The sequence below is a fragment of the Oncorhynchus masou genome, chromosome 30, assembly GCF_036934945.1.
Source record: "Oncorhynchus masou masou isolate Uvic2021 chromosome 30, UVic_Omas_1.1, whole genome shotgun sequence".
NCBI lineage: Eukaryota > Metazoa > Chordata > Actinopteri > Salmoniformes > Salmonidae > Oncorhynchus > Oncorhynchus masou.
This window is the reverse complement of record NC_088241.1, coordinates 31142310-31165421: the sequence shown is the minus strand read 5'-3', so window position 1 is coordinate 31165421 and position 23112 is coordinate 31142310. Positions and strand designations below refer to the sequence as shown.

At 44.5% G+C, this 23112-nt stretch overlaps 1 protein-coding gene across 1 annotated transcript in view; it reads left to right on the top strand.

Moving 5' to 3' along the window:
• LOC135522520 (receptor-type tyrosine-protein phosphatase U-like) overlaps window positions 1-23112 on the top strand; it is a 320589-nt gene that overhangs the window by 149120 nt on the left and 148357 nt on the right. The window contains exon 3 of the mRNA XM_064948847.1: window positions 2923-3194. Within this exon, the coding sequence (XP_064804919.1) occupies window positions 2923-3194 (272 nt within the window). The remainder of the gene's footprint in view (window positions 1-2922; window positions 3195-23112) is intronic.

Sequence of the window (23112 nt, the reverse complement as noted above, 5' to 3'; positions counted from 1 at the left end):
AAAATGAGAAAAAAAATACAGAAAATCACATTGTAGAATTTTTAATGAATTTATTTGCAAATTCACTTTTTTTCTGGCCACTTTTCCGTAAAGCCCAGGTCTGTGGAGTGTATGGCTTAAAGTTGTCCTATGGACAGATACTCACATCTCCGCTGTGGAGCTTTGCAGCTCCTTCAGGGTTATCTTTGGTCTCTTTGTTGCCTCTGATGAATGCTCTCCTTGCCTGGTCTGTGAGTTTTGGTGGGCGGCCCTCTTTTTGCAGGTTTGTTGTGGTGCTATATTCCTTCCATTTTTTAAATAATGGATTTCATGGTGCTCCGTGGGATGTTCAAAGTTTTGGATATTTTTTTATAACCTAACCCTGATCTGTACTTCTCTACAACTTTGTCCCTGACCTGTTTGGAGAGCTCCTTGGTCTTCATGGTGCCGCTTGCTTGGTGGTGCACCTTGCTTAGTGAAGTTGCAGACTCTGGGACCTTTCAGAACAGATGTATATATATTGAGATCATGTGACAGATCATGTAACACTTAGATTGCACACATGTGGACTTTATATAACTAATTATATGACTTCTAAATGTAATTGGTTGCACTGGATCTTATTTAGGGGCTTCGTAGCAAAGGGGGTGAATACATATGTGCGTACCACTTTTCCATGTTATATTTTTTATCATTTTTTGAAACAAATATTTTTTTTCACTTCACCAATTTGGACTATTTTGCCTATGTCCATTACATGAAATCCAAATGAAAATCTATTTAAATTACAGGTTGTAATGCAACAAAATAGGAGTAAAAACACCAAGGTGGTGAATACTTTTGCAAGGCACTGTAGTGTCATGTAAAATTGTATATAACTGCCTTAATGTTTCTGGACTCCAGGAAGAGTAGGTACTGCCTTGGGGATCCTTAATACATATAAATACAAAAACAAATACCGGAAGAAAGGAAAAGCCTGCACTCACTGTAATTTTCTTTACATTTTAATGTCTTACATTTTAGCAGCATTCAACAGAGATCTACCCATATTTATAGATGGTTGTAGTACTGCTTGTAGTAGCCCCCCCACAAAGGTGCGGACTCCGGCCGCAGAAAACTAATCTAAAGGGGAGGGTCCGGGTGGGCCTCTTTCATAGCGGCGGCTCGGGTGCGGGACGTGGACCCCGCTCTATCTCAGTCTTACCTGGCTGGCTGACGGCTCTGGCGGCACCTGGCTGGCTGACGGCTCTGGAGGCTCCTGGTTGACTGACGGCTCATGCAGCTCCTGGCGGCTCTGACGGCTCAGGACAGACTGGCGGCTCTGACGGCTCAGGACAGACTGGCGGCTCTGACGGCTCAGGACAGACGGGAGACTCTGGCGGCTCAGGACAGACGGGAGACTCTGGCGGCTCAGGACAGACGGGAGACTCTGGCGGCTCAGGACAGAGGAGGCGCACTGTAGGCCTGGTGCATGTTGCCTGCACTGGTGGCACTGGGCCGAGGACATGTACCTCAGGGCGAGTGCGGGGAGGAGGAATTATGAATGCAGAATTATGCATTTCTTGCAGTAAAATGATACAAAAATGTAATTTTGTCTTGGGAACAGAAATATGATTTCTTTCTTTCAGCATCTCTTGAGAAAATGTGAATTTGTGTGTCTTATCATTGACACTGTTATGCAAGCAGACAGTATTTCAACCACATAAAATATGCACCCATCATATTCCTGTTTCATAGTTTTTTCAGCTTTTCATTTTCTTAAAACTGGTCAAATTGGTGAAATTTTGACATTTTGCACAGGACCACTTTCCGCTGTTTGGAAGTTATTGCTTTTTCTCCAAGAGCGAGACTATATACAGGGGGGTACCGGTACAGAGTCAATGTGTGGGGGCACTGGTTAGTTGAGGTAATATGTACATGTAGGTAGAGTCATGAAAGTGACTATGCATAGATCCACTTCACTTAGAATTCTGGGGCAACAAGTTATGACAGGAGAGAAGCTGCTAGTATCTAACTATAGTTGACAAACAAATGGCCTACCAAATGTCGGAAATTATCATATGGTGTGCCAAATGTCATCAGTTATAATTTGGCTTACCAAATGTCAGAAACGCTAAGCAGAAAGTTTTCTAAATTATGGGTGAAAGTAGCCAGTAGGCTATACGGTCCAGTACGGAGTATCAGCAAAATAAGTTATTATTTAATTTATGGTGGATTGAACTGGGCAGTTAGACTACTTTTTTAAAAGTGATTTGTTTGACAATCAGATGGAAACATGATGACACAAGACCCATTTTATGCGAAACGTAGCCTGCAAAAACAACAATAAATTGGATAAGATGTTTACATGTTTACATCTTATCCTTTCTAAGATCAGCATATGTCAGGCATCTTATTCAGGTTTTCCATAACCGTGATACAAGCTTTTCAGTTTATTGCAAACGGGATATGATGTTTATATGTGTCAACTCAAAAACAAACATTTTGACTATCCCGAATAATAATGGGATATTGGTGGGCATGTAAACGTTGTCAGTGAGGCTAGCATCTGAAGAGAGGTTACTCTCTTAGGAGGGATGTGTCATTGAGATCTTTAGTGCTTCTATTCTATCCTCTGCAGAAATTTGAATGATTCCTTTCTAAAATGGGTTGAAAAATGCACTTCTACTCTAGTTAAGATCTTTGGCCAAAATGAATGATTCAGTACCTTTAACCACATTCAGAATAACTTACTTACGATTACATTTCAGAACACTGTATCATAACCCAAAGGGAACTTGAAGGATGAGTCAGGTTAATCCGTTCATGCACCCCCCCAATGCCGAAACACAAATGCAAAAACAGACATTTTGCTCATCGTTGAGTTTGGGGTCATGGCATTACTGTATGCATTATCTCTGACCCTCGTGTGACATTACCCTTGTTTCTCTCTCCTCCCTCCAGGTTCCTATATGCTGGTGAACTCTTCCCAGCATGCTGCAGGGCATCGCGCCCAGCTCCTGCTGCAGACGCTGAGTGAAAACGACACACACTGCGTCCAATTCAGCTACTTCCTGTACAGCCGCGATGGCCACAGTCCAGGGGCACTGCGAGCGTACGTTCGGGTCAACGGCGGCCCGCTGGGTAGCCCAGTATGGAACACGTCGGGGTCCCATGGACCACAGTGGCACCAAGTGGAGCTGGCTGTCAGCACCTTCTGGCCCAATGAGTACCAGGTAAATCCAGTGGCATCACTTCACTGCTACTTTCAGTCGTTACACAGCATGCTTCAATTCTCCCACTGTGTCAGCTATACATAATAGTGGCTAGAATCTAACAGGCTCATTCTGATCCCATTTCCTTCATGTATGATGTTAATGTAGTCCGTATAAGGCCTAGTGAAGGTGTTAGATATTAAGACAAATATACAGCATATGGGTAACCAGCCAAAAGCTGAGCCTGATCATCCAGGACTGTGTGTGATAACTTTACTGTTCTCCAACAGTGAGATACTGTATGCCACGGGGAGACCTTGGTGTTAATCACATGCAAAGCTAGCTCAGTTTAATTGTCATTGCTCCCTTGGTAAATGTAGGCTAGGCTTGTTACAGTGTAACCTACTGAGACTGTTTCTGCTAACTGTACATCAGCAGTTGGAATACACAGCACAATCTCACTCCCTCAATGGCAAGTCATTATCCACTCGGAAGGAAATTTACTGGCAGCCACTGTTGGTACCTGTGCGCTTTCTATTGGCCTTCGGATGGCGCGACCGGGCCATAAATTACATTTATATATTCTGCAAACTCTGCGGAGCTGTCAAAAAGCAATTAAGTTGAGAAGTGTGTTTTTTTTGAGAACTGTCAAACCCTTCAACTTAATTAACTTCCATACTGTTCTGCAGGATCTGACCTTCAAGTGTAAATAATAGCTTTGTACAAACAGGAGCCAAAGGTAGGATGACACTGTGGAATTATAACTACATGAGGGTTATTTAAACTTGACACACACAACACAACACACAAAGTTGTCAACACGTGTGGGTGGGCAGAGGGCCATGGGAAAAATCACATCGATAATGTCTGACGTACGCAAAGCATTGACGAGCTCGCTCTTTCTCTCAACTTAATATTTGCTGGAGAGTCATCTCAGAGAATTACAATGGCATTGTCAATCACACCACACTCAGACCAGCTCTCACTTCAATACTCCCTTTCGCAGACCAATTCATCAACTCAGTTTAACGACCATTAATGTGGCCATGGCAGTTTCCTATAGCAGAAAAACTAGGGATAAATGACATTCCTCTGGCTTATTTTTGATGTGTCTTCCTTTGGCTTGCTTTACAACACTCATCTTTCTTCTAATTCTAACTCTGTTGTCCTCCTTTTCTCTACCCTCTGTCTTGGTACATGCTGCTTCACAGATTCATAAGCAGCACACAGATGGTTCATGTGTGAGTTAGCATCACACCAGTGCTACCGAGGAGTGGCTTCACTTAGGAGAAGGAAGGAATAATGGGCAGATGAGGAGTAGATGAGTCTGAAGACAGGTTGCAACACACTTGACCGTTCTTGGAAAAAACAACCTGCTAATAAGAAACTGTTTAAACTGTAGGCTGCGATCATCCATCTCAAAATTAAGATACTGTGATGTTATTTATCCAGAATAATACATCTTACAGTTTTTGGCAAATTTTTGAAAACTTTTAACCTATAGGGAAATTAATGTACTGATCGGTTCATGTACTGTATGTCTGACCATGGCTAGTATAGTGTAGCGCAGTGAATAAATAAATTATCTGTCTGATACCATGTTTCCGCTTTTGAGTCCCTTCTCTGCAAAATATAATGATGTCCCCTTTCTGCAGTTACATAAAGATTCATGCCGATGAAAATGGATAAATAAACAACAAACAATGCTGGAGAGAGTCAAGCGGAGTGGAGTTGAACATGACTCGATCTGACCTGGCACGCCTCTCTCTCTCTCTCTCTGTATTCACCAAGGAGCACTTAGCTGCAACTCGTATGACTTTAAATATTAAAGGACTTTGGTTACAGACGCCATGCAGCAAGCTTAATGGAATCTCTTTGGATTTGAAGTGATAGGTCAACAGAGAGTCAGGGTCTACTTTTGAAGGATGGAGAGAATAATGTTCCTCTGTCATGCACATCATGCTAGTAAACCCAATGCACATTAAATTAACTGTAAACTTCCTTAAATCTTTCAAGGCATTCCTGGATATACTTTCCCTTCGATGCTGCGATCACACTGTAGTTGATTAAAAAAAATTGATATTTGTATAGAATGGCATAAAGACAACAACAAATATTCCCAGTAATTGTAACATTTATGCCATCTGTATATACAAATACAATTGTTAAATTACGAGCCTAGTTGGTTAACCATGGAAAAAGACAAGAACCTTCTCTCTAGCCAGCCATCCCCCCGGTGGCCCCTCGGAATGGCGCCGGAGGGGATGTCTGCTGTTTTATGGGCTCTTAACCAACCGTGCTATTTTGTTAGTTTATTCGCATTGTTTGTAACTTATTTTGTACATAATGTTGCTGCTATTGTCTCTTACGAAAAGAGCTTCTTGACGATTACTCACCTTGATTGGGACAAATCATTTTTCTTTAATGAGTGAGACAAAAGGGATTTACTCCAGACACCTGAACAGGCCCTCATCCCCATCATTCGCAGGAGAAATAGGTATCGCAGATGGAGATCGGAGTGCCTTGTGAAGATCCGGCGACAAGTGGCTAATCTGCCTATGCCATTGGTACTATTGGCCAACGTACAATCGCTGGATAATAAGGTCGACGAACTACAAGCACTTATTTCCTACCAACGTGACATTAAAACTGTAATATCTTATGTTTCATCGAGTCATGGCTGAACGACGACATTATCAGGTATGAAGGTAAGACCCAGATGCAGACCACATTGAATAAACAATAGTTTTAATGATCCAATAGTGGCAGGCAATAGACAAGTCAAGGCAGTCAGGTGTCAGGAAACCAGAGGTGAGGCAACGGTACAGGACGGCAGGCAGGCTTAGGGTAAGCAGAGGTCAAAAATCCAGCGGGGGTGACGTGGAAATATTGAATCAAATATTTCTCAGATACCGGAGCTTGTGAATTCAAATAGACTTTTATTACAAACAGTAACAATGCCGAGCAATTCCATGGAAGAACTGACTCTCCAATCTAAGTACTTGGCTTTTATAAAGTCTTACCCTTACATAACATCATCACTCCACTTTATGAATCGTGTTGTCTTGCTTAGTTTCCATTCTCTTATTGGCTCAGACATTGGGGCATAAATTAATTGGTGGTGTAACATGCACACTCCTTCTGGTGCCTATAACTGATTAGCTAATGTTCCTTTCCAAAGGTCTTCACAAGTTCAGGCCAATGTTGCCTATGTATGATTATCCCATGTGCATGTCCAGTAGCATTCACAAAATCAGACATGGCCCAGACCAATCACGTTTTGTTGGTCTGCCTTGCCTCATCCACACGGATTCTGCTTACGTTCTGTTTTTTACACATCTAATATTTAAACTTATATCAATCCTTCTTTCTACTTCCAAGAGAACAGTATAGGTACTGAAAATCACCAGATGACTGAAAATTCTCTAACAGGGACAAAGGTACAGGTCGGTGGCAGGCTCAGGGTCAGGCAGAGTGGTCAGGCAGGCAGGCTCGGAGTCAGGACAGGCAAGGGTCAAAACCAGGAGGGCGAGAAAAGAGAGACTGGGGAAAAGCAGGAGCTGATACGAACCACTGGTTGACTTGACAAACAAGACGAACTGGCACAGACAGACAGAAAACACAGGTATAAATACACATGGGGCAGACAGGCGACACCAGGAGGGGTGTGGAGACAATCACAAAGACAGGTGAAACAGATCAGGGTGTGACAGACATGAATAATATGTCAGACACTGTATCGACAGGATAGAACAGCAGCCTCCGGTAAGACAAGGGGTGACAACCTATGTATATATGTAAACAACAGCTGGTGCACGATTTCTAAGGAAGTATTGAGGGTTTTCTCGCCTGAGGTAGATAAGCGATAGACCACACTATCTACCTAGAGAGTTTATCTGTATTTTTCGTAGCTGTCTATTTATCAGCATAAACCGATGCTGGCACTAAGACCGCACTCAATTAGCTGTATACGGCCATAAGGAAAACGCTCATCCAGAGGCGGCGCTCCTAGTGGCCGGGGACTTTAATGCAGTAAAACTTAAATCTGTTTTACCTAATTTCTACCAGCATGTTAGATGTGCAAGCAGACGGAACAAAATTCTAGACCACCTTCACTCCACACACAGAGACGCGTTCAAAGCTCTCCCCCGCCCTCCATTTCGCAAATCTGACCATAATTCTGTCCTCCTGATTTCTGCTTCCAAGCTAAAATCAAAGCAGGAATCACCAGTGACTCTGTCAATAATAAAGTGGTCAGATGAAACAGATACTAAGCTACAGGACTGTTTTGCTAGCACATACTGGAATATGTTGCCCGGATTCTTCTGATGGCATTGAGGAGTACACCACATCACTCACTGGCTTCATCAATACGTGCATTGATGACGTTGCCCCACAGTGACTGTATGTACATACACCAACCAGAAGCCATGGATTGCAGGCAACATTCACACCGAGCTAAAGGGTAGAGCTGCCGCTTTCAAGGAGCGGGATAACCATGACGTGTACACCGAGCATGCTCTGACCAACTGGCAAGTGTCTTCGCTGACATTTTCAACCTCTCCCTGTCTGAGTCTGTAATACCAACATGTTTTAAGCAGACCACCTTAGTGTTCTTGGGCACAGGGACTAAGGTAACCTGCCTAAATCACTACTGACCCGTAGAACTCACATTTGTAGCCATGAAGTGCTTTGAAAGGCAGGTCATGGCTGACATCAAAGCCATTATCCCAGAAAACCTAGACCCACTCCAATTTGCATACCACCCCAACAGATCCACAGATGATGCAATCTCTATTTCACTCCACACTCCTCTTTCACACCTGGACAAAGGGAACACCTAGAGTCGCAAGAAAAAGTATGTGAACCCTTTGGAAATACCTGGATTTCTGCATAAATTGGTCATACAATTTTTTTACCTGAACTTTATCTAGGTCACAACAATAGTCAAACACAGTCTGCTTTAACTAATAACACACAAACAATTATAGGTTTTCATGTCTTTGTTAAACACACCGTTTACACCTTCACAGTGCAGGGTGGGCAAATAATGTGAATCCTTGGATATAAAAACTTGTTGACCCTCCATTGGCAGCAATAACCTCAATCAAACGATTTCTGTAGTTGCGGAGCAGACCTGCACAACGGTCAGGAGGAATTTTGGACTATTCCTCTTTACAAAACTGTTTCAGTTCAGCAATATTCCTGGGATGTCTGGTGTGCTGCTCTCTTGAGGTCTGTCACAGCATCTCAATCAGGTTGAGGTCTGGACTCTGACTTTCTCCAGAAGCTGTATTTTCTTCTGTGAAGCCATTCTGTTGTTGATTTACTAATGTGTTTTGGGTCATTGTCCTGTTGCATCACCCAACTTCTGTTGAGCTTAAATTGGCGGATAGATAGCCTAACATTCTCCTGCAATATGTCTTGATAAACTTGGGAATTCATTTTTCCGTCGATGATAGCAAGCTGTTCAGGCCCTGAGGCAGCATAGCATCCCCAAACCATGATGCTCCCTCCACCATAGTTTACAGTTGAGATGAGGTTTTGATGATGGAGTGCTGTGCCTTTTTTTCTCTACACATAGTGTTGTGTGTTCCTTCCAAATAACTCACCAGTCCACAGAATATTTTGCCAGTAGCGCTGTGAAACATCCAGGTGCACTTTTTCAAACTTCAGACATGCAGCAATGTTTTTTTGGACAGCAGTGGTGTCCTCCCATGAACACCATTCTTATTTAGTGTTATACGTATTGTATTTATTATGTGGTTAAATTAATAATGTAAATATTTACTCAGTAGTAACCTGGGGTACCACGGGAAAAGTTTGTTTTATGAGTCATCATTTCCTAAATTAACTCAAGAAAAGATCAGAATATCTCAGTATCATAGCAGTCAATTGATAATTAGTACCTCATATTAGTCTCATTCTGAACGTAATCTGTTAAATCTGCTCCAACGCTAGTCTGGAGGATTCAGCGATACATAAATAGTAAATAAATAATTAAGCCTATTTAAGCCTAACTAAATAATCACACAGAATTACATAAACACACACAGGATAGATTATACATTGATTACTACATAATGCAATGAAAAGTACCTAGCGGAATACCGCAATGTGAGGGCTGGTTACACAATGAAGGGGTGGGGAAAGAAAGAGCGGGAGAAGGAGAGACAAATTAATTAAACTGTTGTACATACAGTTGAATAATACGCTCATTGTAAATTTGGATTTTTAGATGGAGGCGGTGCATGTCTAGTCTTCTTCTTCTCTGTTGAGTTTGAGGGTCTTACCATTTTATGGTCAGGTAGAGTCTAATCATTTTACACGTGTAGCCACAGCTCCACACTTTCTGATCTGGTGTTTTAAACCATTTGTGACGTCTGGCTTACTGTCCGTATACTGGTCTTTAGTTTTAAATCATTACTCAGCCATATAGCCACCAGTCCACAATGTCTGGTTTAATGTAAATATTGTTACATTAAGTCCTTTTATAAACACACTGGGGGGAAAAAGGGGTGTTCCATCCTTTTGGTATAATGTCTGTGCTCACATTGGCGTGGTTACTGACTGGGTAAAACTTTACATGAAAAACAATTCTCAATTAATGCTAAAATCACGTTTTGTATTTAATCATATGAGTTCACAACATTTAGATGTAACTCTGACATATATATTGTGAAATCTTTTGAAGTTACAATGTTTCCATTGTAACATCTTTAATGATAACACAGGACAATTACGCTGCTGCTACTCTGTTATTATCCATGCATAGTCACTTTAGTAAATCTACCTACATGTACATATTACCTCAATTACCTCAACTAAACGGTGCCCCCACACATTGACTCTGTACCGGTACCGCCGTATATGGCCTCACTATTGTTATTTTACTGCTGCCCTTCCATTTTTGTTACTTTTATTTACTTATTTTTATTTATTTTTATTAAAACTGCATTGTAGTTTAACTTCTTGACCCTACCGATCCCTTAACATCTTGAAACTAGGGGGACCTATTTTTAATTTTGGAAAAATAACGTTCCCAAAGTAAACGCCTATTTCTCAGGACCAGATGCTAGATGTATTAAAAAATAAAACGAGATACCTTATTGACATAAGTATTCAGAGCCTTGGCTATGAGACTCAAAATAAATAAAATATCAATTTCAATCAATCAAATGCATTTATAAAGCCCTTCTTATAAAGCCCTGCTGTACAGAAACCCAGCCTTCAACCCCAAACAGCAAGCAATGCAGCTGTAGAAGCACGGTGCCTAGGAAAAACTCCCTAGAAAGGCCAGAACCTAGGAAGAAACTGAGAGAGGAACCAGGCTATGAGGGGCGGCCAGTCCTCCTCTGGCTGTGTCGGGTGGAGATTATAACAGAACATGGCCAAGATGTTCAAATGTTCATAGATGACAAGCAGGATAATAATCACAGTGGATGTCGAGGGTGCAACAGGTCAGCACCTCAAGAGTAAATGTCAGTTGGCTTTTCATAGCCAATCATTCAGAGTATCTCTACCTCTCCTGCTGTCTCTAGAGAGTTGAAAACAGCAGGTCTGGGACAGATAACACATCCAGTGAACAGGTCAGGGTTCCATATCCACAGGCAGAACAGTTGAAACTGGGGCAGCAGCTCAGCCAGGTGGACTGGGGACAGCAAGGAGTCATCAGGCCAGTAGTCCTGATGCATGGTCCTAGGGCTCAGGTCCTCTGGGAGAAAGAAAGAAAGATAGAAAGAAAGAAGGAAAGAAAGGGAGAATTAGAGAGAGCATACTTACATTTACACAGGACACCGGATAAGACAGGATAAATACTCCAGATATAACAAACTAACCCTAGCCCTCCGACACATAAACTACTGTAGCATAAACACTGGAGGCTGAGACAGGAGGGGTCGGTAGACACCGTGGCCCCGTCCGACAATACCCCCGGACAGTGCCAAACAGGCAGGATATAACCCCACCCACTTTGCCAAAGCACATCCCCCACACCACTAGAGGGATATTGAAATTGAACTCAGGTGCATCCTGTTTCCATTGGTCATCCTAGAGTTGTTTCTACATCTTGATTGGAGTCCACCTGTAGTAAATTCAATTGATTGGACATGATTGAGAAAGGCACATACCTGTCTATATAAGGTCACACATTTGACATTGTATGTCAGAGAAAAAAGTGAGACAGGATTATGTCAAAGCACAGATCTGGGGAAAGGTACCAAAAAATGTCTGCAGCATTGAAGGTCCCCAAGAACACAGTGGCCTCTCATTCTTAAATGGAAGAAGTTTAGAACCACCAAGACTTCTTAGAGTTTGCCACCTGGCCAAACTGAGTAATCAGGGAAGAAGGGCCTTGGTCAATGAGGTGACCAAGTACCCAATGATTACTCCGACAGAGCTCCAGAGTTCCTCTTTGGAGATGGTTGTCCTTCTGGAAGGTTCTCCCTTCTCTGCAGCACTTTACCAATCAGGCCTTTATGGTAGAGTGGCCAGACTGAAGGCACCACAGTAAAATGCACATGACGATCCGCTTGGAGTTTGCCAAAAGCCACCAAAAGGACTCTCAGACCATGAGAATCAAGATTCTCTGGTCTGATGAAACTAAGATTGAACTCTTTGGCCTGCATGCCAGCATCACGTCTGGAGGTAACCTGGCATCATCCCTACGGTGATGCATGGTGCTGGCAACATCATGCTGTGCGGATGTTTTTCAGCAGCAGGAACTGGGATAATAGTCAGAATCGAGGGAAAGAGGAACAGAGCAAAGTACAGCGAGATCCTTGATGAAGACCTGCTCCAGAGTGCTCAGGATCTCAGACTGTTGGGATTTTTCACCTTCCAACATGACAATTGCCCTAATCACACAGCCAAGACAACGCAGGAGTGGCTTCGGGACAAGTTTCTGAATGTCCTTGAGTGGCCCAGCCAGAGCCCAGACTTGAACCAGATCGAACATCTTTGGAGAGACCTGATAATAGCTAAGCAGTGATTCTCCCCTTCCAACCTGACAGAGCTTGAGAGGATCTGCAGAGAAGAATGGGGAAACTCCCCAAATACAGGTGTGCCAAGCTTGTAGCGTCATACCCAAGAAGACTTGAGGATGTAATCGCTGCTTCAACAAATTACTGAGTAAAGGGTATGAATACTTACACTACCTTTCAAAAGTTTGGGGTCAAAGGCACATTTTTTGTCCATTTAAAAAACATCAAATTTATCAGAAATACAGTGTAAACATTGCTACTGTTGTAAATGACTATTGTAGCTGGAAACTGAATATTTTTTTATGGAATATCTACACAGACGTACAGAGGCCCATTATCAGCAACCATTACTCCTGTGTTCCAATTGCACGTTGTGTTAGCAAATCCAAGATTATAAATTTAAAAGTCTAATTGATCATAAAACTATTTAGCAATTCTGTTAGCAGAGCTGAAAACTGTTGTGCTCATTAAATAAAACCTGACTTCTTCAGACTACTTGAGTATCTGGAGCATCAGCATTTGTGGGTTCAATGACAGGCTCAAAATGGCCAGAAACAAAGACTTTCTTCTGAAACTTGTCAGTCTATTCTTGTTCTGAGAAATGAAGGCTATTCCGAGTGAGAAATTGCCAAGAAACGGAATATCTCGTACAACACTGTGTAGGACTCCTTTCACAGAACAATGCAAACTGTCTCTAACCAGAATAGAAAGAGGAGTGTGATGCCCCGGTACACAACTGAGCAAGAGGACAAGTACATCAGTCTATTTTGAGAAACAGACACCTCACAAGTCCTCAACTGGCAGCTTCATTAAATAAATAAATGACATAGGGTCCTGAAAAGGGGACGTTTCTGTCTTTCAAAGATAATTAGTAAAAATCCAAATAACTTCACAGATCTTAATTGTAAAGGGTTTAATAACCTCTTGCAAAGAGCAAACCCGTATCCGGGAGCGTAATCATAGCCTCAAAAGCATTAGCATAATGCAGCGGACATAAATACCCCTAGAAACTTTTCCTATTCATGAAAATCGCAAATGAAATTAAATAAATATATTCAAACACAAGCTTAGCCTTTTGTTAACAACACTGTCATCTCAGATTTTCAAAATATGCGTTATAGCCAACGCGAGACAAGCATTTGTGTAAGTTTATCATGGCATAATGCTATGCTAGTCTCTGCTGGCAGCAGGCAACATTTTCACGAAAATAAGAAAAGCAACCAAATTAAATAATTTACCTTTGAAGAACTTCAGATGCTTTCACTCAGGAGACTCCCAGTTAGATAGCAAATGTTACTTTTTTCCCCAAAAATTATTTTTGTAGGTGAAATAGCTTCCGTGTAACGATTCTCGTCTGGTGAAGGAGAAGCGGACCAAAATGCAGCGTGGTATTCTTGAAACATGTTTAATTATGAAGAAAACGAACAATACAAAAACAACAAACGGAACGTGAAAACCTATACAGCCTATCTGGTGACAATAAACACAGAGACAGGAACAATCACCCACAAACACACAGTGAAACCCAGGCTACCTACATACAGTGCCTTGCGAAAGTATTCGGCCCACTTGAACTTTGCGAACTTTTGCCACATTTCAGGCTTCAAACATAAAGATATAAAACTGTATTTTTTTGTGAAGAATCAACAACAAGTGGGACACAATCATGAAGTGGAACGACATTTATTGGATATTTCAAACTTTTTTAACAAATCCAAAACTGAAAAATTGGGCGTGGAAAATTATTCAGCCCCCTTAAGTTAATACTTTGTAGCACCGCCTTTTGCTGCGATTACAGCTGTAAGTCGCTTGGGGTATGTCTCTATCAGTTTTGCACATCGAGAAACTGACATTTTTTCCCATTCCTCCTTGCAAAACAGCTCGAGCTCAGTGAGGTTGGATGGAGAGCATTTGTGAACAGCAGTTTTCAGTTCTTTCCACAGATTCTCGATTGGATTCAGGTCTGGACTTTGACTTGGCCATTCTAACACCTGGATATGTTTATTTTTGAACCATTCCATTGTAGATTTTGCTTTATGTTTTGGATCATTGTCTTGTTGGAAGACATCTCCGTCCCAATCTCAGGTCTTTTGCAGACTCCATCAGGTTTTCTTTCAGAATCTTCCCTGTCCCTGCTGAAGAAAAGCAGGCCCAAACCATGATGCTGCCACCACCATGTTTGACAGTGGGGATGGTGTGTTCAAGGTGATGAGCTGTGTTGCTTTTACGCCAAACATAACATTTTGCATTGTTGCCAAAAAGTTCAATTTTGGTTTCATCTGACCAGAGCACCTTCTTCCACATGTTTGGTGTGTCTCCCAGGTGGCTTGTGGCAAACTTTAAACAACACTTTTTATGGATATCTTTAAGAAATGGCTTTCTTCTTGCCACTCTTCCATAAAGGCCAGATTTGTGCAATATACGACTGATTGTTGTCCTATGGACAGAGTCTCCCACCTCAACTGTAGATCGGCTGCATCTCTGATCAGTCTTCTCCTTGTATGAGCTGTAAGTTCAGAGGGACGGCCAGGTCGGTAGATTTGCAGTGGTCTGATACTCCTTCCATTTCAATATTATCGCTTGCACAGTGCTCCTTGGGATGTTTAAAGCTTGGGAAATCTTTTTGTATCCAAATCCGGCTTTAAACTTCTTCACAACAGTATCTCGGACCTGCCTGGTGTGTTCCTTGTTCTTCATGATGCCCTCTGCGCTTTTAACGGACCTCTGAGACTATCACAGTGCAGGTGCATTTATACGGAGACTTGATTACACGCAGGTGGATTGTATTTATCATCATTAGTCATTTAGGTCAACATTGGATCATTCAGAGATCCTCACTGAACTTCTGGAGAGAGTTTGCTGCACTGAAAGTAAAGGGGCTGAATAATTTTGCACGCCCAATTTTTCAGTTTTTGATTTGTTAAAAAAAGTTTGAAATATCCAATAAATGTCGTTCCACTTCATGATTGTGTCCCACTTGTTGTTGATTCTTCACAAAAAATACAGTTTTATATCTTTATGTTTGAAGCCTGAAATGTGGCAAAAGGTCGCAAAGTTCAAGGGGGCCAAATACTTTCGCAAGGCACTGTATGGTTCCCAATCAGAGACAATGACTTACACCTGCCTCTGATTGAGAACCATATCAAGCCAGACATAGAAATAGACAAACAACACATCCAAAATAGAATGCCCACTCAGATCACACCCTGACCAACCAAAACATAGAAACATACAAAGTAAACTATGTTCAGGGTGTGACAGTATCCCCCCACAAGGAGCGGACTCCGGCCGCAAAACCTGAACCTGTCGGGGAGGTTCTGGGTGGGCATCTGTCCGCGGTGGCGGCTCTGGTGCTGGACGTGGCCCCCACTTCACCGTAGTCTTAGTCCCCCACCTTGCCTGCTTCCGTTACCTCCTAGCCACGGCAACCCTACTTAATAACACTGGACCGAGGGGCAGCTCGGGACCGAGGGGCAGCTCGGGACCGAGGGGCAGCTCGGGACTGAGGGGCATCTCGAGAACGAGGGGCAGCTCGGGACAGAGGAGCTCTTCAGACTCCGGCAGCAGCGCCGGACAGGCGGGAGACTCCGGCAGCAGCGCCGGACAGGCGGGAGACTCCGGCAGCAGCGCCGGACAGGCGGGAGACTCCGGCAGCAGCGCCGGACAGGCGGGAGACTCCGGCAGCAGCGCCGGACAGGCGGGAGACTCCGGCAGCAGCGCCGGACAGGCGGGAGACTCCGGCAGCAGCGCCGGACAGGCGGGAGACTCCGGCAGCAGCGCCAGACAGGCGGGAGACTCCGGCAGCAGCGCCAGACAGGCGGGAGACTCCGGCAGCAGCGCCGGACAGGCGGGAGACTCCGGCAGCAGCGCCGGACAGGCGGGAGACTCCGGCAGCACAGGAGAGGAGGAAGGCTCTGGCAGATCCTGGCTGACTGGCGGATCTGGAAGAGTCTGGCTGACTGGCGGATCTGGAAGAGTCTGGCTGACTGGCGGTTCCGGCAGATCCTGGCTGACTGGCAGATCTGGAAGAGTCTGGACCGAGGGGCAGCTCGGGACCGAGGGGCAGCTCGGGACAGAGGAGCTCTTCAGACTCCGGCAGCAGCGCCGGACAGGCGGGAGACTCCGGCAGCAGCGCCGGACAGGCGGGAGACTCCGGCAGCACAGGAAAGGAGGAAGGATCTGGCAGATCCTGGCTGACTGGCGGATCTGGAAGAGTCTGGCTGACTGGCAGATCTGGAAGAGTCTGGCTGACTGGCGGTTCCGGCAGATCCTGGCTGACTGGCGGATCTGGAAGAGTCTGGCTGACTGGCGGATCTGGAAGAGTCTGGCTGACTGGCGGATCTGGAAGAGTCTGGCTGACTGGCGGATCTGGAAGAGTCTGGCTGACTGGCGGATCTGGAAGAGTCTGGCTGACTGGCGGATCTGGAAGAGTCTGGCTGACTGGCGGATCTGGAAGAGTCTGGCTGACTGGCGGATCTGGAAGAGTCTGGCTGACTGGCGGATCTGGAAGAGTCTGGCAGATCTGGAAGAGTCTGGCGGATCTGGAAGAGTCTGGCGGATCTGGCGGATCTGGAAGAGTCTGGCGGATCTGGAAGAGTCTGGCGGATCTGGAAGAGTCTGGCTGACTGGCGGATCCTGGCTGACTGACGGCTCTGGCTGCTCCATGCTGACTGGCGGCTCTGGCTGCTCCATGCTGACTGGCGGCTCTGGCTGCTCCATGCTGACTGGCGGCTCTGGTTGCTCCATGCAGACTGGCGGCTCTGGCGGCTTCTTGCAGACTGGCGGCTCTGGCAGCTCCTTGCAGCTCTGGCAGCTCCTTGCAGACTGGCAGCTCCTTGCAGACTGGCAGCTCCTTGCAGACTGACAGCTCCTTGCAGACTGACAGCTCCTTGCAGACTGGCAGCTCCTTGCAGACTGGTAGCTCTGGCTGCTCCATGCAGGCTGGCAGCTCTGGCTGCGCTAAACAGGCAGGAGACTCCGGCAACGCTGTAGAGGTGGAAGGCTCTGGCAGCGCTAAACAGGCGGGAGACTCCGGCAGCGCAGGAGAGGATAAAGGCTCCGGCAGCGCTGGAGAGGCGAGGCGCACTGTAGGCCTGATGCGTGGTGCTGGTGGTACTGGGCCGAGGACACGCACAGGAAGCCTGGTGCGGGGAGCTGCCACCGGAGGGCTGGTATGTGGAGGTGGTACTGGGTAGACCGGACCGTGCAGGCGCACTGGAGCTCTTGAGCACCGAGCCTGCCCAACCTTACCTGGTTGAATACTCCCGGTCGCTCTGCCAGTGCAGTGAGGTGGAATAGCCCTCACTGGGCTATGCAGGCGAACCCGGGACACCGTGCGCAAGGCTGGTGCCATGTAAGCCGACCCAAGGAGACGCACTGGGGACCAGATGCGTAGAGCCGGCTTCATGGCATTTGGCTCAACGCTCAATCTAGCCCGGCCGATACGCGGAGCTGGAATATACCGCACCGGGCTATGCACCCGCACTGGAGACACCATGCGCACCACAGCATAACACGGTGCCTGCCCGGTCTCTCTAGCCCCCCGGTAACCACAGAAGTTGGCGTAGGTCTCCTCCCTAGCGTCACCATACTCCCTGTGAGCCTCCCCCAAGAAATTTTTGGGGCTGACTCTCAGGCTTCCATCCGCGTCGCCGTGCTTGCTTCTCCAACTCCATTCTTCTATAACCTTCCGCACACTGCTCCATCGAATCCCAGGCGGGCTCCGGCACTCTCCCTGGGTCGACCGCCCACCTGTCTATCTCCTCCCAAGTTGTGTAGTCCAGACCTCGCTGTTGCCTCTGTTCCTTCTCCTGCTGCTGCTTTTGCTGTTGCCCATTACCACGCCGCTTGGTCCTGTTGTGGTGGGTGATTCTGTAACGATTCTCGTCTGGTGAAGGAGAAGCAGACCAAAATGCAGCGTGTTATTCTTGAGACATGTTTAATTATGAAGAAAACGAACAATACAAAAACAACAAACGGAATGTGAAAACCTATACAGCCTATCTGGTGACAATAAACACAGAGACAGGAACAATCACCCACAAACACACAATGAAACCCAGGCTACTTAAATATGGTTCCCAATCAGAGACAATGACTAACACCTGCCTCTGATTGAGAACCATATCAGGCCAGACATCGAAATAGACAAACAAGACATCCAACATAGTATTCCCACTCAGATCACACTCTGACCAACCAAAACATAGAAACATACAAAGTAAACTATGGTCAGGGTGTGACATTCCGTTTCTTCATCATGCTTGGCTGAGAAATCGACCGAAAAATGCTGCAACTATAACTCCAAACGTTTTTCAAAATTTGCTCCATAATATCGACAGGGACACGGCAAACGTGGTTTAGGATCCATCCTCAAGGTGTTTTTAACATATATATTCGATAATATATCCGTCGAGGCAATTGGTTTCTCATAAGAAGCGATTGGAAAAATGGCTACCTCAGTATTTTACGCGAGAATTTCTGCGGGAGACACCATGTGACCACATGCTATATATGGTCCCTTACAGCCATTCTTCAATGGAAATGCCTAAAAAGACGTCACAATGCTCTGGTCACCTTGGTGAATACGTGGAAAACGTAAGCGCATTCGTAGCTCATTCACAGCCAATGCGGCACCTCCTGGTTGGATTTTTATCTGGGTTTCGCCTGTAACATCAGTTCTGTGGTACTCACAGACAATATTTTTGCAGTTTTGGAAACGTCAGGGTGTTTTCTTTCCAAAGCTGTCAATTATATGCATAGTCGAGTATCTCTTTGTGGCAAAATATCTTGTTTAAAACGGGAACGTTTTTCATACAAAATTTTTAATAACGCCCCCTAATGCATAACTGGTTAAACACTGTTTCCCATGCTTGTTCAATGAACCATAAACAATTAATGAACAAACACCTGTGGAATGGTTGTTAAGACACTAACAGCTTATGGACAGTAGGCAAATAAGATCACAGTTAAGAAAAATTAGGACACTGAAGAGGCCTTTCTAATGTCTGTGAAAAACACCGAAAGAAAGATGCCCAGGTTCCCTGCTCATCTGCTTGAACGTGCCTTATTCATGCTGCAAGGAGGCATGAGGACTGCAGATGTGGCCAGGGCAATAAATTGCAATATCCGTACTGTGAGACAGGGAGGACAGCTGATCGTCCTCGCAGTGGCAGACCACGTGTAACAACACCTGCACAGGATCGGTACATCCGAACATCTGCGGTACAGGATGGCAACAACAACTGCTCGAGTTACATCAGGAACGCACAACCCCTCAATCGTTGCTCAGACCGTCCGAAATAAGCTGAGAGAGGCTGGACTGAGGACTTGTTGGCCTGTTGGAAGGCAAGTCCTCACCAGACATCCCCAGCAACAACGTCGCCAAATGGCACAATCCCACCGTCGCTGGACCAGACAGGACTGGCATAAAGTGCTCTTCACTGACGAGTCACAGTTTTGTCTCACAAGTGGTGATGGTCGGATTTGAATTTATCGTTGAAGGAATGAGCATTACACTGAGGCCTGTACTCTGGAGCGGGATTGATTTGGAGGTGGAGGGTCCATCATGGTCTGAGGCGGTGTGTCACAGCATCATCGGACTAAGCTTGTTGTCATTGCAGGCAATCTAAACGCTGTGCATTACAGGGAAGACATCCTCCTCCATCATGTGATACCCTTCCTGCAGGCTCATCCAGACATGACCCTCCAGCATGACAGTGTCACCAGCCATACTGCTTGTTCTGTGCGTGATTTCCTGCTAGACAGGAATGTCAGTGTTCTGCCATGGCCAGCGAAGAGCCCGGATCTCAATCTCATTGAGCACGTCTGGGACCTTTTGGATCGGAGGGTGAGGGCTAGGGCAATTCCAGTATGCCAGCAGCATACCACCCTGCATACCACTGCTGGCTTGCTTCTGAAAGTAAGCAGGGTTGGTCCTGGTCAGTTCCTGGATGGGAGACCAGATGCTGCTGGAAGTGGTGTTGGAGGGCCAGTAGGAGGCACTCTTTCCTCTGGTCTAAAAAATATCCCAATGCCGCAGGGCAATTACAATACACTGCCCTGTGTAGGGTGCCGTCTTTCGAATGGGACGTTAAACGGGTGTCCTGACTCTCTGAGGTCATTAAAGATCCCATGGCACTTATCGTAAGAGTAGGGGTGTTAACCCCGGTGTCCTGGCTAAATTCCCAATCTGGCCCTCAATCCATCTCGGTCACCTAATAATCCCCCGTTTACAATTGGTTCATTAATCCCCCTCCTCTCCCCTGTAATTATTCCCCAGGTTATTGCTGCAAATGAGAATGTGTTCTCAGTCAATTTACCTGGTAAAATAACTAATAAATAAAAAATTCCCCCCAGAAATATCCGGTAACTTGCTGGTTCCTAGGGGGAAGAGTGGGGTAACATCGCACAGCAAGAACTGGCAAATCTGGTGCAGTCCATGAGGAGATGCACTGCAGTACTTAATGCAGCTAGTGGCCACACCAGATACTGACTGTTACCTTTGATTTTGACTCCCCCCTTTGTTCAGTGACACATTATCCTATTTCTATTAGTCACAAGTCTGTGGAACTTGTTCAGTTTATGTTTCAGTTGTTGAATCTTTCTAATACTGGAACTCAACTATAGTTTGTTGCATATTTCTAAATCATCTTTATGGAGTCAGATATTCAGTTTAATAGACTAATAGCATAGTCTCATCAACTGCCGGACCTCCTCTGCCATCTCACCAGTCGTTATCACCGGCAGCTCTATGTTGAAAAGCCTCACGGTTCCCGGGGCAAAAAACTTGTGCTAACATGGGGCTCGGAAACAGGACATTACTTGGCTGCTTCCTACATGCACATTACAACCGGCAAAGATAGTTCAAGTTACTTTATGTATGCAAAACTGAATAAAGGTTTCTGTTCAGCTGTTATTGTACTGGCACCCCCTGTATATAGCCTCATTATTGATATATATATTTTAATAATTTTTTAAACTTTATATTGTTTAGTACATCTTCTCTAAATTCTATTGTCTTAAAACTGTATTGTTGGATAAGGGCTTGTAAGTAAGCATTTCACGGTTCGGTCTACACCTCTTGTATTCGGCGCATGTGACAAATACAATTTAATTTGATTTGATTATTGTTACAGGAATTATTTTCCTCTGTTTTTATAACCATTTAAAATAAAACACTCTGTCAATTCATAAGAGTTTGTAAGACCCTTATTGGTATAAAATGGACAGAGACCAACCTTTGAAATCAACCGGCTGCGTTTATTCTCGTGAGTACTGCCCATTACACATTTTACCACAGGTTATAAACTGAAAATGACGTCATTAGTTTTAGTACTAACCCATGTCATCTCCGCTCTAGTACAATGGCTGTATGTTTCTCACATGTCTCTCCCTATTAAGATAACATATGACCGAGCCAAGGTCAGCTTGTGTAGATAAGCCTTCTAGCCAGTCTGGCTATGAGTTCATTCATTTCTACCATGGTACAGACAGTCATTGTTCTAATTCTTGATGATATTTACACACATTATATTCAGTACTAGGATTAAAAAGAAAATTCATACATATACAGTAACATAATAGTATTCTGATTAGTACATATACAGTAACATAATAGTATTCTGATTAGTCAGTCCTGATTGAAATGTATACATAATTAGTCATCATTGATAAAAATTCCCTTAACAATTATTGTCACGACTTCTGCCTCTCCTTGTTCGGGCGGTGCTGGGCGTTCGACGTCACCGGTCTTCTAGCCATCATTGATCCATTTTTCATTTTCCATTGGTTTTGTCTTGTCTTCCCACACACCTGTTTTCAATCCCATTCATTACCTGTTGTGTATTTAACCCTCTGTTTCCCCTCATGTCTTTGTCAGAGATTGTTTTATTGTCAGTGTTGTTATTTTGTTGTGTTGGTGCGCGACGGGTCCTCGTACCCATGTTTTTTCATGTCTGTACGTTTTAGTGTTATGGAGCATGTTGTGTTGACATTTATTAAAAGACTCCATTTACACTTCATTTTGACTCTCCTGCGCCTGACTTCCCTGCCACCTATACACATGACGCTGACAATTATTGTCTGATATCTTTATTTGTAAACTTATACAGGGCTCTCTTGTAAAATAGTTGTATCTCATTTTGACCCCCTGTTTAAGTACTCACACATTACAATGGAGTGGCCCTGTAATTTTGACAAGCAATAAGTCAGGGCTGCACTTCGATCATATGTGTGGGCAGGTTGCCCTCGATGCTGGGAAAACAAACCTCGCCCCCATGTCTAATAACCGTCTCACTATTACTGGGGGTGGTGATTTGATATTGATTGGATTTCACTGGAGCCCACAGACCTCCACCTTATTGTACCACATGATGGGTACAGAAGCCACCTGTCCCCAGAGACACATGGCCCTTTCCTTGCAATACTATCTGCTGTTATAGCTTTAGAGCTGCCTGTGTCTAGAATGCTGAATGGGGCCCTGTGTCAGGCAGCACATTGTGCTTCCCGATAAAGCCATTATTTCCCCAAGACCTCAGGGGCTTGTAGAGAACTATAGAACTTATCTATCTATTCCTCTTTTCCTCTCTCACTCACTCTGTCTCTCACTTAAATTACAATTGCTTTATTGACATGATGTCACAATGTACATATTGCCAAAACATACTTTGAAATTAAGTGGTTAATTTACAATATTAATATCATTAAAATAATAATAATAGTCAGGATTGTCAACCTGACAATCAGAAACAACAATAATTAAGGGTAAAAATAACCGTACAATGGATAATAACAATGGCATAGAGGATATGTGCAGATTGGCTGGTCTGTCAGACACTGTCTCTCATCTTATCTTATGCATCAATTTAGTGCACTGCCAACCCACAGCTCTCTACTTCCTCCCTCAACAGGATGGGTAGCCTATTCTCATAAGAGATGTCTTTGAATAATGGTTTCAA